Source organism: Balaenoptera acutorostrata, chromosome 3, assembly GCF_949987535.1.
Source record: "Balaenoptera acutorostrata chromosome 3, mBalAcu1.1, whole genome shotgun sequence".
Taxonomy (NCBI): Eukaryota; Metazoa; Chordata; class Mammalia; order Artiodactyla; family Balaenopteridae; genus Balaenoptera; species Balaenoptera acutorostrata.
This window is the reverse complement of record NC_080066.1, coordinates 88,573,032-88,589,712: the sequence shown is the minus strand read 5'-3', so window position 1 is coordinate 88,589,712 and position 16,681 is coordinate 88,573,032. Positions and strand designations below refer to the sequence as shown.

At 41.6% G+C, this 16,681-nt stretch overlaps 1 protein-coding gene across 1 annotated transcript in view; it reads right to left on the bottom strand.

Moving 5' to 3' along the window:
• The window catches only part of FBN1 (fibrillin 1), a 254,846-nt gene that overhangs the window by 52,081 nt on the left and 186,084 nt on the right, over window positions 1-16,681 (bottom strand). The window contains exons 38-45 of the mRNA XM_007170445.3: window positions 15,920-15,988; window positions 15,709-15,834; window positions 14,358-14,480; window positions 13,540-13,698; window positions 10,699-10,770; window positions 7,063-7,188; window positions 4,039-4,161; window positions 264-389 (exon numbers count right to left, since the gene is read on the bottom strand). Of these exons, the coding sequence (XP_007170507.2) occupies window positions 264-389; window positions 4,039-4,161; window positions 7,063-7,188; window positions 10,699-10,770; window positions 13,540-13,698; window positions 14,358-14,480; window positions 15,709-15,834; window positions 15,920-15,988 (924 nt within the window). The remainder of the gene's footprint in view (window positions 1-263; window positions 390-4,038; window positions 4,162-7,062; window positions 7,189-10,698; window positions 10,771-13,539; window positions 13,699-14,357; window positions 14,481-15,708; window positions 15,835-15,919; window positions 15,989-16,681) is intronic.

Below are 16,681 nucleotides of genomic sequence, written 5' to 3'. Positions count from 1 at the left end.
TTTTGTCTTAATATCTTTCTCAATTTATCTCTTAGTCAAAAGTTTTTCTGAACTGACAGCCAAATGATTATCAAGAAAGAGGTTTATGATGTTCAGATTACTAAAGATTAAATACCAAAGGATATTAATGCTACACACCTGCTTCTGTTTTTATTTTATAAATAACTACTGAAAGGTTTAGTGTTAACTTTAAATATATTCAGATACAAATGAATTTTTCAATAGGCTATGAAGAAAAAATGAAATGATAGTCACATACTCACCCAAACACATGGTTTGATCAGCATTTGTTTTAAAACCAGTGTGGCAAAGACAATAAAAGCTTCCAACTGTGTCAATACACTGTCCGTGGCTGCATATATTGGGGATTTCTTGACATTCATTGCGATCTGTAGATAAAAATTAAGTGAAAACTTAGAAGACAAAATCAAATCAAATAACTTACTTCTAGGTATTGCTCTCAGGATTAATCCTAGCTCTAAACTAAGCCAGTAAGACAGATGCCGACATATTTATTTTTGACTCAAAATTGGTTAAAACTTACTCTCATTTACTGGGTACATTCAGACCATATTAACAATACACAAGCAATGAAAAAACAGGGGCGGTATCCAAAAAGATCTTCTAAAAGATGAGAAAACTTAGAAGTAGAATGGGGAAGAAAAATCCAAACGGGTAGGTAATCCATTTGATGATCTGCCTAAGCAGTATCCTAGACTGTGTAATTGATTGAAGTATTTTGTCTAGTCAAGATTTGGTGCCTCAAATCATGGAAGCTTCATGGCTTCCTCTAGAAATTTAAATCAAACAAATCCCATTGCTAAGATAGGTTTTCATGATGGGCAGCCTGCATCGTCCCTTGTTCCACTTACCCATCATTATTGTGTCTCACTCCTATAACCTTTTGTTCCATCTGAACCAAGTCTTCCTGTCTACACATGGCTCCTTTCAGCACTTGACAATCCTAATGATGTTTCTTTCTTTTTTATCCATATTCTTTCAGAAGGAAGCCCTCTCATCTTGCTTCTGCCAGTCTTTAGGCTTTAAATTATATTTGTCATCAAGTGCTGCTCTCCTGAAATCTTATTATCTGAGGGGCCAAATTTGTTGCAGGAATCCACAGGTGACATAATTACATGCCTACTTATGCCTCTAATTTTCTAAAGCTCTCAAGATTCTACGTTTAGGGAAAATGTTAACTCAAAGGGCACTGCGTTGTCCTGATTTTCCTGTTGTCACAAAAGAAAGCAAATGGCAGAATGCCGCCTTGGGTGTAGATGTTGTAGAGCACCGCAGCACCCTGCTCTCAGCTGAATAATCCACACTTGCTGTTTGCCTGCCCTATCTACTGAGAAGACGGCAACTGGGAACAGGCACTTTTTGCTGCACAAAGCAGTTGTGCCCAAGCCAGGAGAGAGTATATTCCCTTCATTTCACACGCTCAGGCTGCCATTTTTAGAACTACTTCCTTCCAATACGCAAAACGTTTAGAGTTGATGAATCACCATATCCTTTAAAAGTCTCAGGTGGGGTTGAGTATATCATGAAGAGGGGAAATTGGGATAGAGTAGCTTGGGAGCTACGGCTAGCCTATGCAGAAATGCTAGTGAACAAATTAGGATTATTCCCATCAGAGAAAACGGATTTAAAATGAGCAAGCTGCTCCCTGAGATAGGCAGAGGAAATTGATTTCCATTGCCAAGCTCTGTGGAGGGAGCTGATTTTGAGGAGGGTTGGCCCAAACCTTGGGTAACCTCTGGTAATATGGATCTGGGAGAATGCAAGGACCAGGTCTGTCTTATCTCTGGGACCCACAGAAAATGGAGAGCATTAAGAATCTTATTAGAAAGGGATCCTCAATTAGGAATTTTCTTTCCTACATTGCCTATTTCATGATGATTTTTAAAAAATGAAACGTGGATTACTTTGCAGTTCTACTGGTGAAAGAGAAAGTTACAATTCTAGAGAACTTAACTGTGAAATTCACTTTGTATTGAGACCAGAAAACTAGGTTTCTACAGGCACCAAGATTTAAACTCCCAGAAGGTTCTGTCTGAGGTTGAGGTAGGAGATTTAAACAGGGTACTGGGGGAAAACACCCATGCAGTCAGCAGACAGAAAGGAGACCATGAGGAAATGGCTGGGAAGAATATGTCTTTAGCTGGGCAGTACATTTCAGAAGGGGGCTGCATTTGCTCTAATGCCACGCCTCCTCAGGTCAGACCAGCATCCGGCTTCGATACCTAACTGTTCTCTAAAAATCTCTCAGCAACAATGCAGGTATTGTGGCCAGCTGTTGAAATGATGTACTTATGGATTCAAATAAAAATCTTATTATGATAAGGAAATTTTAATTCTTTTCATCTTAAACACAGGAAGACAAGAGTATTTTATAATATGTCTGAAAAAATGCCATGTATAGGACACTATTTAAAGACATTTTAAAAGATTTTAAAAGTAAGATGTAAGTGAAGACATTTCCAGAGTGAAGTCTTCAGCCCTAGAGGCTGAATAGCTGCAAAACTCAAATTCAAGTACATTCCCTTTCTTGTGAGGATTTCGATGAGTGAGGGAAATGAAGATTTGGCTACAGACAACACTCCTTCACAGTACTTATCGCTGGTTAACGCTGGATGAGCTTTATTTATGTTACTATTCTACAAGAAAACATGACAGGGCTTAAGCCCCAGCAGGCCCTGGTTGGACGTCTTGTCTTGATGTATAAAATAGTTGTTCCCTCATCTTGCCTGAGCATGAAATGGTGTGAAATGACATGTTCTATATTATCAGCAATTCCTTATTTTGATTGGAATTATTTCACGCAGTTTCAAATAAATATAAATTACAAGCAAAATGCAGGGAAGTGGTATGAATGCCAAGTTTCATGAGGGCATTGTGACTCATATCAGAGACGTCCTCACTTTTCCTGTCCTGTTTTGTTTTGTTTTTTTTCAGTACCAGGATAACAACTGCTCTGCTGACAAAATGCTGAATACTTGCACATGTTCCTTTAAACCCCCGAAACAAGTCTTGATTCTCAAAACGAGTTTTTGTTCTGGTATTACACCCTCTTCCCAGCAAAGTCTCATAAAACAATGCAAAATACCGTACGGAAAGCAGTGCACTTCCCACCACTTAATCACTGGTGGGCAAGGAAATCCAAGGAAAATCTGACCACGTTCCTTGGTGTTGTTTCATTCACAAATGCATAAAATATCCAGGAAATTCCTTGTGAAATGAGCCAGAAGCAAAATAACACACTCTTCCTGACCTCCTTGCTAAATATACAGTGATTTATAATTACTAAAAAACTCAGATGAAAATCATTCTGAGGTACTACTTTCCTCCTGGGCTGAAACACCAGTGTTTTTATTTTCACACCACTGGCTGCAAGATACCATCAGATACCTAATAATTTTACCATCAATTTAAGTTGGTTGCACGATCATCCTTCTTATTTCTGCCGCATCCCTGACAAACGGGAACAGCAAAAAAATTTAACCTCTAGCGGATCGTTTCTCATTTTACTGTAGGTGACATAGCAAATAAAAGGCTTTCAACGTTTGCTGCCCTCAGTTGTGTAAGCTGTTTAGGAGAAAAAGTGATACTGTTGGTTCTTTTTCCTTGGCTTGTGCAGTTTAATCTTGCCCAGCTCAGGAGAGCTTTGCCATCTAGACTTGGGGTTTGTGGCCAGAATGGTGACAACCTCAACCCACTCCAGGGGGATTATGTGAAAGGAAAAAAAAAAGTATTTGGTCCTGAATACCAGCTAGGGAGTGTGTATGTGTGTGTGTGCATTTGTGGGGGTGGGTGTTTGCAGCAGGGCAGCAGAGAGGCAAATTTGGAAACGTCACACCTCCAAAGGGAGAAAAGAGCTAAGTGTGAAGACATTTCAACAATTTCCCCTTTTTCCCAGTTTAGTTACTACAACTCAGAAGTCACGTATTCTTCAACCTAGCCATCTCAAAGAAATCCAGGTCTCTGCAGCTCAATGGGGCTGGCCCGTCGGGTGGGCGCTGGGCGGCGGGGACTACTTGCCATTGCACTGCCCTGTGGAGGTGAAGCGGTAGCCGGGCTTGCAGTCGCAGCGGTAGCTGCCCGCAGTGTTGATGCACTCCGCGTTGCGCTGGCACACCGGGCCGTTCTGACACTCGTCGATATCTACAAGCAGGAGAGAACTGAATTACAGGGAGGGCAGAATCTGGTGTCAAGCCGATGAAGCCTCTCACACGACGTGGATTTATATTTTCTCGTTTTGATCGGTTCTAACTGAACAAACCATGGAAGGTGGAAAATTTGTTTTCTAATTTTTCTGTTTTACAGATATTTTACAGAAATGCAAATACTTGATTTGTCACCACACATGGCTTCTAATGCTGCTCATGTCTAGAAAAAGCTGTGAAACTCAGCTTCAAGGGCCAGGACTTGATACGGGTATAGACCAAGATTTCCTAGGAAATCTTGTATTTGCTCAAAGCCTGGGGGTTTTAGGATTCAGTTGGGTTGCTTTTGTCTGGAAGGTTGTGAGGTCTGCAGAGCAGAGCATCTCAAACCTTAACGTGCATATGAATCACTTCGGATTTTTTTGAAAGGCATCTCTGATTCAGCATGTCTGGGGAGAGGCTTGAGACTCTGTGCTTCCAATAAGCTCCCAAGTGATGCTGGGTGCTCCTGGTCCACAGACAGTGCTTTGAACTGCAGGGCTGCACAGGCTCTTGCTTAAATTTCTGCCACATGGCAGTCAAATCAAGGAGACTTAACATGAGAGATTGCACATAAAACCACTGAAAATAACCAAACGCTCACTATCAAAGGAAAGAATAAAATGGATATTGTGTGCTCCAGGGCTTTGACTATGCTCAGGGAGTTGTTTGTCTATCTTTTAAAAATTTTAACAGCTACCTAATACAGTTCAAATTCATGGCATTGCAAAAGTTACTGCACGGTCCAGGCTATAGCATGGGGCAAAATACATATTCCCTTCCCCTGCTCTTATGAAACATTCTAATTCAGTCTAAATCCAGTAAAGGGAATAGCCTGTAACACAGGTGGGAGTCAGCCCAGCACCAGTACTGGGGTTTCATGCAGAAGTCGGCTCAGCCAAAGAAGTTCCCACAAGGGGGCGGCAAATACATCAACCCAGGCCTCCTAGGTGTGTGCTTTTGTGGTGGGAAAACCTCAGGACTATTGGCAGTCAGTGGGAGTTTCCGTGTAATATGGGGTGTGCCTCTCTGTACAACAGATACAGAAGCAGAATATGCCTACCTTGGGTTACAGTGGACCCAGGACCCAGGACCCAGCACCACCTCACCCACCAGGCCTGCCCTGCTCTTAATGAAGGGTGTACAGAAACACAGAGGGTACCTTGTGTAGTTGGAGAAGCCAATCGGTGTCACAGACCAGCATTTCTGTAATGCATCAGATGCCTAACATCTGATTATAGACATACTTGGGGAGGGCAGACACATGGATCCTCCCTAAATCATTTCTGGAATCCATTCCAATTTCAGTCTGGCTGAGGCATGTACTAAATCAACCTTCCTTTTCTGATTCTGCGAGCTAAGAGTGTGCTGGGAAGCAGCTGACCCTGGATTAAACATTCACCCTGAAGATGGATATCCTACGAAACGGAAACCGAAAGTTGGAGCGCTTTGTAATCTCCATATCCACTGAATGCTACCCTGACAGCAAAGTGCCTTACGCTGGTGCAGCTGTAGGTGTTCAGTCTCATGTGTGTAGCAAGGTCTAGGTTGACGTGGTGGCCCTGGGTGGCCTTGCCTCTGGTTTCTGGCCAACGGCTGCTGCTTCAGCAGATCTAAGTGCCAAAGAGGCACCTGGGTAAAGTAACCAGCTCTGAATGGAAGAGAAGGGGAGATGCCACAGAAGGCGGCAGACATCCTGAGGCACGTACGACAGGTGGAAGACAGTGGCTATGAGCAGGCAACCACCTCTCGCACTATAAGGTCACCTGCTGTGGGCTCTCTTCTCCATTCCCACATCGTGCCTCCTCCCCACACCTGATCCTTGACGACCTGAAGCCCAGGGCCCGAACCAAAGCCCGAAATGACTATCTCCTTAGGAAGGCTAGGAATGGCTGTCACCCTGTTCCCACTCCCCCGCAGAGCAGGCAGAGGAAGGGACGTGGGCCAACTTGGCCATAGGAACAGAAAGCCTGGTGAGGAGAATTTAACAAGCATGTGCTTGGGGCTGTAACTTGACTCATGGTCTATAAGTTGTCCCCAGTTTAGGAGAAAAAGATTTTTTTAATATTAAAATGTTGACCTATGTGCTCTAATACATGCTCTAAGGAGCAATAAGCCTTTCTAACATGAACAAAAACTCTGCTAGAGGCTCTAAGTTTAAGTATTAAATAGAAAATTATTCTAGCTGTCCTAGGGCCCATGGTATATTTAATAACCAGTAACGTCCCTTTTACTAAAATGTAAAAGAACACTATCTTCCCCAGATGTCGGAAAAATATGAAGTGCGGTAAGGAATGCGCAGAATCACAGCACAAACACATGGCAAGCGGAGGTAATTTGAAAATGAAAAAAGTACCATTTGCACGCATGCCAACATTCTTCATATAAAATCGAATTTGCTGTTCTTGCCATTTGGAGTTCTCTCATGCATTTGAAATATTTGCATTAACCTTGTTTTCACTTGGGAGGAGCAAAGGCTCCGTTTGGAAGAGAACACTGATTTTGAGGTTCAGCTCAAGATGACTGCCCACCACTCATGCTCACTTTCAAGCAATGTGAAACAATAGCCATCTATCGGACACACCCGGGATCTCGAGGCTTTTCCATATCAGCTGGGAAATCTAATACATTGTGTGTGGGGGGGAGAGGGCTGGGGAATGGACATCCTGCTTTCCCCGCTGCGTGCTAGGGAATTTTTACATGAAATGTCTGTTGATCCACGTGGTACCCTTCACTATTGCTAGAGTTTGATGGATTTCTGAAATTCCAATGTTGTGAAATTGACCACGTGTGTGTGTGTGGGTATGTAGCTCATCGGGTGGCTCATTTCTGGATGCGATATAGTGACAGCCGCTCTTACCTTCACAAACCAACAACTTGTCATTATAGAAGAAGCCCACTGGACATTCACATCGGAAGCTGCCAACCATGTTGATACACACGCCATTTTCACAGACCCCTGGGATCTCCCGACATTCATCGATATCTAGAAACAGAGCAGGTACGTGTGAGTGACGGAACGGCACGTGGTCCCTCTGCAGGGTAAACTGGAATTGGAAGTCAGCTGCTTCTAATTCATTCTATGTAAGGTCTAAAGCCAAAGAAGAGAAAGTGCCTGTGTATGTGTGTGTACGTGCTTGCGTGTGTGCGTGTGTGCGTGTGTGCTGGGGTGGTGATGGAAGCGGGGACGTCAGTGAACGGCAAATTGAGATAACTAGACTGCGTGTCAGACACGCATGTGTCTATCTGACTGACTATCTGTTTCTCTGGTTTTGTTTTATAACATCGGCTTTGTCCAGGTAGGAGCCATCTTTGTCCCCACCGGGCCCTGTGCACCAGATGAGTAGAATAAAAGTGACTGCCAAGAGAAAGTGGTCTCTCTACCCCAAGTGTGTGGTGGTGTTGGTCTAGAATGGGAGAGGAGAGCTGGTGAAGAACAGAGGAGGTGCCCATGGTCACGGCCAACTCTGATCTTCCAAATTCCACTTCAACACCCCCTTTCTCCTTCATATGGCTTTCGAAAGGAGGTTAAGTCAGGTCTGGGGATGTAAGCTGGGCCTGGGCTGACCATGAAGACAGAGCAAGCACCAAGGAAGGACTGTCACAGTAGACCGTGGCTTCCCAAGCCCAGGCGCTGGGGCTGGCTTCTACGCTACGGTGTTAACCGGCCCCTGGTACACTGTCTGACAAATGTTAAGTGCCAATTAAAATGTATTCAATGAAGAGCCAGTACCTGGAAGTGGGGTTGGTGAGCATTAAAACAGGACCAAAGTAGGAGTGAGAGCAGGGCCAGGACCCAGGCTGCTAAAGCAGGCTGGCCAGCTGCTGAAGGAGCCACGTGGGCAAGTCTGGTCTCCTCACCAGCCTGGTGGGTCCACTCGCTGTTTGACCTGCTCTGAACTCCCGACCATTCAGTGTCCTCTAGGATAATAACGGTAACAGTGACAGTAACAGTAGTGTCTCCCTTGCTATATGCCTGGTATATTTCTCAAGCATTTAAGCTGGATTTAGTTACCAAATCATCAGGGCCACCCTATGAGATGGTCTCTAGGTACTCTTGACTATCCTCATGATGCAGATGATGGAACTAAGGCCAAGTGAGAGCATGGAACTTGCCAAAGACCGTACAGCCAACAGGAGGCAGAGTTGGGATTCGATACCAGGAATCTGCTAACAGGCTGTCCTGTCTCTCGTATGCTTTTCCACAGTCAAACAATCTTCACAAAACCGTTAGCGAAGTGCTTGTTATTCCCAGAGGGCCCCTCTACCAGCCCTCTGGCAGAGTTTCACAAAACACTTCAGAGGCCGGGAGGGAATGTAAAGCTTTGGTCTTTCCAATCCATTAGGTTTCTGTTATTGTTGTTGAGATACTTTACTTTACATATCACAGTCAGGAGCCTCTGCAAGATACTTTGTTTGCATAAATTGTAAGAAGATGGCTATAGACTTAAGTGGAACTCACAAGAGCTTTCAGAAGAATCACACCCTAAAGCCAATCTGTTTTAAAGGAGAAATTTGACAGGACATGGACTTATGTTGGACGTTTTTCTAAAGGGCTTGATTTTGTCTGAGGACAAATTGACCTCTTTAATGGAAGTAAACCAGCTTAGAATATCAAAGGGTATATTTCCATTTTGAATACAAGTAATTATGTTTTAGATTTTTCACACATTTGTCATTCATGTTCTTAAAAAGTTAGGCAAAGAAATATCACAACTATGAACTATCAGCAAAAAGCAAAAAAAAAAAAAATTCAGACATTCTTGAACTAGGTACGGGTTAAAACATGAAATGTTATGTTCACATTCATTTGTTTTAAATATAAGAGATGTATTTTCAAGTTTAACAATAACAGGCTGGGTCAAATTTCTAGCCATTGTTAGGCATAAAAGAGCAAAAGCATATATTAAAAATTATATTTTCTTTTCCTGTCTGGATTCCATTTGAACTTCAACTTGGAAAAGTTTATGTTTAAAGACAAGATTAATAAACTTGCTATAGTTTTAACCCCACACGAATGGGTTCTATATGCCAACAATCTTCAGACCTTTCAGAAGAAGAGTATAAAGCTTAAAAAAAACAAAGTTTCTCAGTCATCTAAATATTTTGTCATGCTGGAATTTGCTAACAATAAGTATACTGCTAACTATCACATTTCCAGTTTTCAAGAGCTAGCGGCAAAGCAAGCTGTGAGTCAGGACTGGATTCTGGTCTCAGCTCTGTTATTAATTAGCCAGGTGACCTCAGCTGAGTCCCTTCCCCTGTCTCGGCCTCTGTCCCCTCAACGGTAAGGCAAGGCCTAGCTGATGTGGACTAGACGATGTCTGAGGCCTTTCCGGCTTTATTAGTGGATGTTGTTCATGCTATTTTGAGTCTTTGCCTGCTGCCAACATTAGAAGGTAGGCCTTGCTGGGGTACACGCCTGGTCCATCCACGGAGAACGATGGACTCTACAATTAAAGACCGCTTATCTTCAGATCAGAGATTCTAAGGAGATGAAAAGATCTGTTTTGGGAAGGGGAAAAACAAAGCAGCTAGAGCCGGGTGTTTCAGGCCAATGCCATTTAACAGGTTTTCTTTCCAAATCATGAAGTTTCTTTGGATGTTGACTAGGCTACGGAGCCATATGTATTTGGCACTAAGAGAGCCAGGCTGATTGCTGGAGCAGACCCTTGTTTTCTTAAACAAGGTCATTGGAAAGGCTGATGTGGATTTCAGTTTACTTATTAGGAATAAGATGGAACAGACCAAGTGGTGATGTTTGCTACTAGACACAACTGCTCAGAATTAACAGGGGCATCTAAGGAGCCGTATAAATCACACTGGGGAAAGACTCTGAGAATGCAGTAGCTTTCCATCTGCTTTCATGTTATTTGGTTTTAAACCACAAAGGCATCACTTCCATTGGCTGAACGCTGTGCAGTACTTCTGAATCTTGCATAAGCTTCACTAGCACTGCAGTGGTGTCTGCTCCAGTTACCAGACAGGGCCTCAGATTGGAAAGATTTTTTTTTTTTTTTAATTTCACATCTAAAAATCCCAAAGCAGATGACCTGAGGAGATTCTACGTGAGATAAAATTGATCCACCTACACATAAGGATTGGTATGAACAGTCATATTAAACGCAGGTCTTAGTCAGATGGAAGGATTGGGAATTATAGTCAAATCAAACGTCAACTGGCCCTACTCCCAGAATCTCTCTTTGTTGATGCCTAGGGTTGGTTTAACTAAGCTTGATTGTAATTCTGTGAAAAGCTTTCCAGTCCCCTTAATCATGACCGACAAATGCTGCTGCCAATTAGGTGGAGCTACACAGGGTGTCTGTACTGTTTGTTTCAAACTAAGAATCAGAGTTTCAATAAAGCTAAATGGCACTGTTTAATGATTTGTTCCTTCTAAGAAAAAAAAAGCAAACTGAGAAAATAACAGTGTGTACTTCCTTTTCTTAACACAAAGGCAGAGACAAAAAGTTCCAACAAAGGCATCACAACTCACCAACAGGTAAACCAGTGTAAATGTCGATGACGAATCCTGGCCTTTGACTTCCACAGAGTGTAGCAAATTCATCTGCAGTGATTGAACAAAGGTGGGTTGAGCGGGGTGGGAACAGGGGTCAGCAGAGAGCAATAATTAGGCTGAACAAAATTACTTTGTATCCATTCTTGAAAGGTATTTACCTGTATTTTGAAAATTTTAAAATAAAAAATTAATCTGAAAATTCCTACAGATGGTGTAAACTTCTCCTTAAGACAAACACTGAAGGAAAAGTGACCTCATGTTGATGTAATAATGAGGCAGAAGCAGAGGTTTCTATATCATATGCCACTCATTTGTATGATCTTGCCTGTAGGAATCTGGGTTTCTATAAGGATGTTGTTCAGCTCTGAACCCAGGGACTGGCATGAGTGCCTCTTTCCACTCTGCATTAAGGGATCTAGGATTTAACGAATGTATACAAAAGCCATTTCCTCGATAGACTGGGGGAGACCATGGCAAATCTAGCTAAGTTCTTGATATGAGGTCTATTAATGACTAATTCACGTCAAACAACCAACTTACCTCATTACTTCAAGTTTTGGAGCTGGATTTCTTTTGGTGCAGCTCTCTTGTTCTCTCTCTCTCCCTCCCCCTGACCCTTTATCTTTCTCTCCTTCACCTGAATTCATCAAAGTTGATAATAAAGGATGCACTAAATGTCATCTGTGGTCCCTTTTAACTCTGCGATTCTGTAATTCCAGATCATGAGTGTAACCAGTATAGTATGGTATCAATTTAAGCTCAAGATGGCCATTGCCTTGTGGGTCAAACCTACTGAAAATTAGTAAAAGGTTTCCAAAAGTATTTTAATCAAAATGTAACATGTTCTCTTCCTAGTGCTTTTATTTCCTTATAAAAAAAGGAGTGAGGGTCCACTTCCAACAAGTGTCACGCCACCTCCACTGACCATCCAAATTTCAGGGACTCCTAAAATGTGTGCAGACTGCATAGCTAATGAACAACCATGGCTGGATTTGGCCAATATTCAACATGAAGACGAAACCTTGCATTTTATATTAAGAGTATGCAGATTCTTAAAACTCAGACAGATATTTCTGAAAGTAAATGATAGTCTTTATCAGAGATCTCCAAAGTAGTCTGCAGGGGAATGTACAATGATCCATCAAGGTAAAAAAGAAAATACTAGGATGTCTGTCTTTGTAAAATCCAATTTTAAAATTAATTTTGTGTATCTTTTATAATAGAACAGTTTATGAAAATAATCAATGCATTTCTCAATATAATTGAAAACAAACATATAGAGACATAAACACATATACTTTTACTTGTAAATACACACAGCAAGTGTGTGTAACCTCCAGGTTTTTTAACGATAGGTATGTATGATCAAAAGATTTGAAGGCCATTGGTCAAGATCAGGGGTCAGCAAATTTTTTCTTAGAGGGCTAAAAAGTAAATATTTTAGGTTTTGCAAGCTGTGCAGTCTCTGTTGAAACTACTCAACTATTTCACGAAAGCAACCATAGATAATATGTAAATAAATTAGTGGGGCTGAATTCTAGTAAAATTTTATTTACTAAAATTTGAAGTTCATAAAATTTTCAGGTCATGACATATCATTCCTTTGACTTTTTTTCCAACCATTTAAAAATGTCAAAATTATTTTTAGCTTGTGGGCCATACAAAAATAGGAGGAGGGCTGGATTTGGCCCATGGGCTCTTGTTTACCAACCCCTGGTCGAACAACATCTTGCAGAGTGGAGACAACTCGTAATTCTAAGTAATGGTTATTACACTCTTTCCAGAGAAAACAATGGATGAAATGGTATATACTAAAAAAGAATCTTCTGTTTTATGCACTGTCAGGTAGCACCAGACAATAGGTTTAGGATTTTACATATCACTGTGGGGAATGGAGTAGGTCCCACACAATTCTCAGATCATACTCTGCATGGTAGTTCATTCAATCTAAATCATAAAGATAATCTAGATCATCATTAGTAAACGATGTCCTCATGATATATATGACATATATCATCTACCATGTAAGAACACTGCACCAAAGTTTTTGCTTCATTTACTGCTAAGATGTAAATTAGACTTTTTTTTTCCAAACAGATAACATTATTTGGATTTTTCTGCATGAGGATATAAGAAGAAATTTCTCTAAGATCTCAATATCAAGGAGTTGATCTTTTCTGCTTGTCTTTAGTGTTGATTTTGCTTTGTGGTCATTGAGACTCTTAGATTCGATCACATCTCTCTCTATATGAGCTGCTAGAAGGTTTAGAGCCCAAGTTATTGCTCGTTGCTGGCAAGTGTGTAGGAATTCCCAACGTGGATCGTGTGTATTACCCTTGTTCCTTGCTCTGAGTTTCTTACCCTTGCCTGCCATTTGCATTAGGCCTTCTTATTTTACATTTGCATCTTTGTGGGCCACCTTGAATTCTTTCTGGAACAAGATTAGTTATAAATAAGTAAAACTGATAGGACTATGGTTTACTTATTTGTCATACTGCTTTGCCCAATGTTTCCAGACTTTTAGTCATATGGCAGACTCCATAACAATGATAACAGTGTTTATATTTTTGTGATATACTGAGTCTATACGTCTGGTGAATGAACCTGGGTATAAATTAGAAAGCATATTCTGTGACTCAGTTTTCAGCTGCAAGGACCAAGATCAACTGTGAATTTAACTATTTGCCCTTGTGAGCTAATCTTTTCTTATGAAGATCAACGATGCACCCTTTTCTTCCTTGCTGAGATTCATTTCCCCAACAATTTGTGGGTAATGTACCGAGCTATCTTTCTGGTAACGGTGAAACTAAAACTCACCTGTGCTTGGGATGGGACACTGTTCACAGGGCTTATTCCAGGCCCGGCCAATGTTGTAGGAACAACAGCACATCTTCTTGGTCATATTGAACAACAGTTCTCCGTCGCAGGTCTGGTTGTCGGCGTAATAGTTCCTGTAGCACAAGCTTCTCCTCATATCTAGAAGAAAGGAGGAAGTTAAGGGATTGGTGATGCCATGGGGAAATCACAACAGGGAGATTCTAAGGGGATACTTAAGGAGTGAATCTCTTTTGAAGTGTATTGTAACTTGACTTCAATCAGGGCAGGAAAAGCCTGCTCTCACACAGCTCTCCGTCGTCCTACGCTGCTACAAGAAAAAGGACTTTGAGAAATATATTCCCTGTTGTTTTGTGCCACAGAACTTAGTCATTATGTAGCTGCGGTGTTAATAAACTTTACGTGACTCTCCACCCAGTCTCCTAGTAACAATTCTCCCCTGCTATTTGGCAGTGATTTTCTCATTTCCGACTCATGATGTTTTAATACTGTAGGTCAGTGCTGTAAATATAGTTGTATAAAGATACACCCAAAGTCAAACAAAAGAAGTACTATTAAACCTTTGTTTGGGATTTTCCAACATTACATTTTAAAGAAAACTCCCAACCACCCACACGAGGTGGTGAGAAAAGGCCCAGCTTATGCTTTACAGGGGAGGAGGCTCTCTCAGTGAAAGGGTGGCAGTACTCGCTCTTATGAGTAACATAATGCTGAGGACTAATTGCTGGCTCGGAAGCTCTTTTTCTCTTTGCAGATGAGGACCAAACAAACATGCACTATAAACAAAAGCTGGGACTTACCCATGCAATTATTCCCCCCATTCACTTGCATGTAGTCTGGAGGGCAAATACAGGTGTAGTTGCCCACGGTGTTATAACATGTCCCTGGACCACAGATTCCGGGAGTTTCACATTCGTTCACATCTATAATCCAAAGAGAAAGTGGTATGTGAATATGGAAATTTCACTCTTTGGAATGGTCTGGTACTCAGTGTCAATATAAATGTTGATGGTCTTGGAGAAAATCCACAGGGCACTTCGCAACCTGGATAAGGAAAATGGATGTTTCATTCATCAGTGTCCTTAGTCTGTGCTAATGTGTGCATTTTCAGGAGAGGAGTTTTAGAAAAGGAAATTTTACTTTCTGATATGAGTTCTTAATAAACGAGTCCAAAACATCCTCAAACACGTGCAGTGATGGTAATGTGGAGAAATTATAACTCTCAAGTATCTTTCAGGAAGATAGCTAGGTACTTCATATGTTCACAAAATCTCAGGAAGGATATGATATATCCTGAAGCCATCAAAAACTGGCTTCATGAATCTGCACTGGTAAGACAGCACAGAAGTAGGTATATCACGCCTCCTTCCCCATTTTCAAACACAGGGGTTGATTCTAATTTTTGTTAACTCCATGGGTCTTAAGCTGTGTCATGTGTATTGTGATGCTTGACTAATACTCAACAAGGTTGTCACTGCCGAGGTCACCTAATAAGCCTTTTGGAGAACCAGAGGAATATTTCCCCTCCAGGACACAGGGAGGTCTCTTCCCAAATCTGTCGTGTGACTCCTGTATATAGATGAAAACCATTTCCCCACGCTGGTCAATGGTCCACGTGCTCTGAAAGCTAACAGTGGTCGATAGTCTCCATCTTCCCAGTAACACAGGATGAACAGGAGTCATCACTTGCATCATAAAACCAAAGGGGCTGCCTCCAAAGAGAAGCGCATTTAAATGCTTAGTACAAATGATAAGTGGTAAAGGACAAGAAGAAGAGCCCAGAACTGTCCAGAGTATAGAAGCCACTGAAACGAGACCTGTGCTACTCCAATAAAAATGGCTTTTCTGAAGAGCATGGAAAACTCTGCAGGCATAAACAGGACTATGGCTCAAGATAACAAAACACCGTTTCTCTCAAAAAAAAAAAAAAGAAAAAAAGAGAGCGATTTAGGGTGTATTGGACATGATATTCTGTCACTAACATGAGCGCAAGCTGCCACATGTGTGGCATCGTTTCCTGGCCATGTTTGCACTTGGACTATTGTGCTGTATTGCTAGAGTCTCAGTTTCCCTGGTGACTAACTGTATGCTGGTTTTTGAGGTCAGTTCTTAATATCTGAAAGAACCTGTCATCCTAAAAGGGCTATTTACCATCACACACTCGGGTGTCTTCATTCAGGTAGTAGCCCGTCGGACAGCGGCACTGGAAACTGCCAAAGGTGTTGATACATTTCCCGCCTTGGCACAGCCCTGGGAGCTCCTGGCACTCGTCGATATCTATCAAAATGACAACGACAGCATTGTAAATAAACCCGAGGCAGTTCCAAAGGTGTGCGCTTTAAGATCAGCGAAACAGAATTACCTTCCAATATAACCGTGATAGGGTTGGGTCGAAAACCTTCTCCTCCAGGACAAAGAATTTTGTACTCAGCTATGGAAACAAACAAACAAAAAAATCAGACAGTTCTTCTGAATCTAAAATTTCTAGAAATAGTATCCTCAAGAGAAAAACTGACATATCCATCTGAAAATATTCATTTTCAGGAATCTCTGGCAGTTACCCCACTCACCTCAAGCAGGTTTAACATCTTTGTATATACTTGTCCTTTCAAATGGCTTTTTCTATGTCTGCCAAATGTAAGGCTACTGTCCTCAGTCTCTGAACCTTCCGCCTACTCTCTGGTCTTATGTTCTTATGAACTATTTTATTCTCTATCTCCATCATTATTTCTTTTTAAAGATTTTTCTTTCCCTTTTTATCTTGTAACCATCTCCTCCATTTTTATGTTTTGTTCGGTCTTACTTCCTGGGAATCACAACTTCCCTTCATATTGTTAATCAGCTTGTCTCCAAAACCCTTTCCAAACAGAGCCTTAGGAAAAGCTGTTCTTTCTTGGTTCCCATCCCACTTCTCTCCTTAATGACTAGAGAGCTTTCGTGCCCCTCTGTTTCTATGGATGGCAACACTAATTCCCCTGGTTTCCAAAACCAACTTTTTACAGTGTCCTTTGATTCCCTCCATTAATTCTGTCATCCAAGTATTTCACTCGAAAACATTTCTTTCAGTGCCATGCACCAGCAGTGTGATCCATACAGGAACACCTGGATGAGAATGACCCGAATC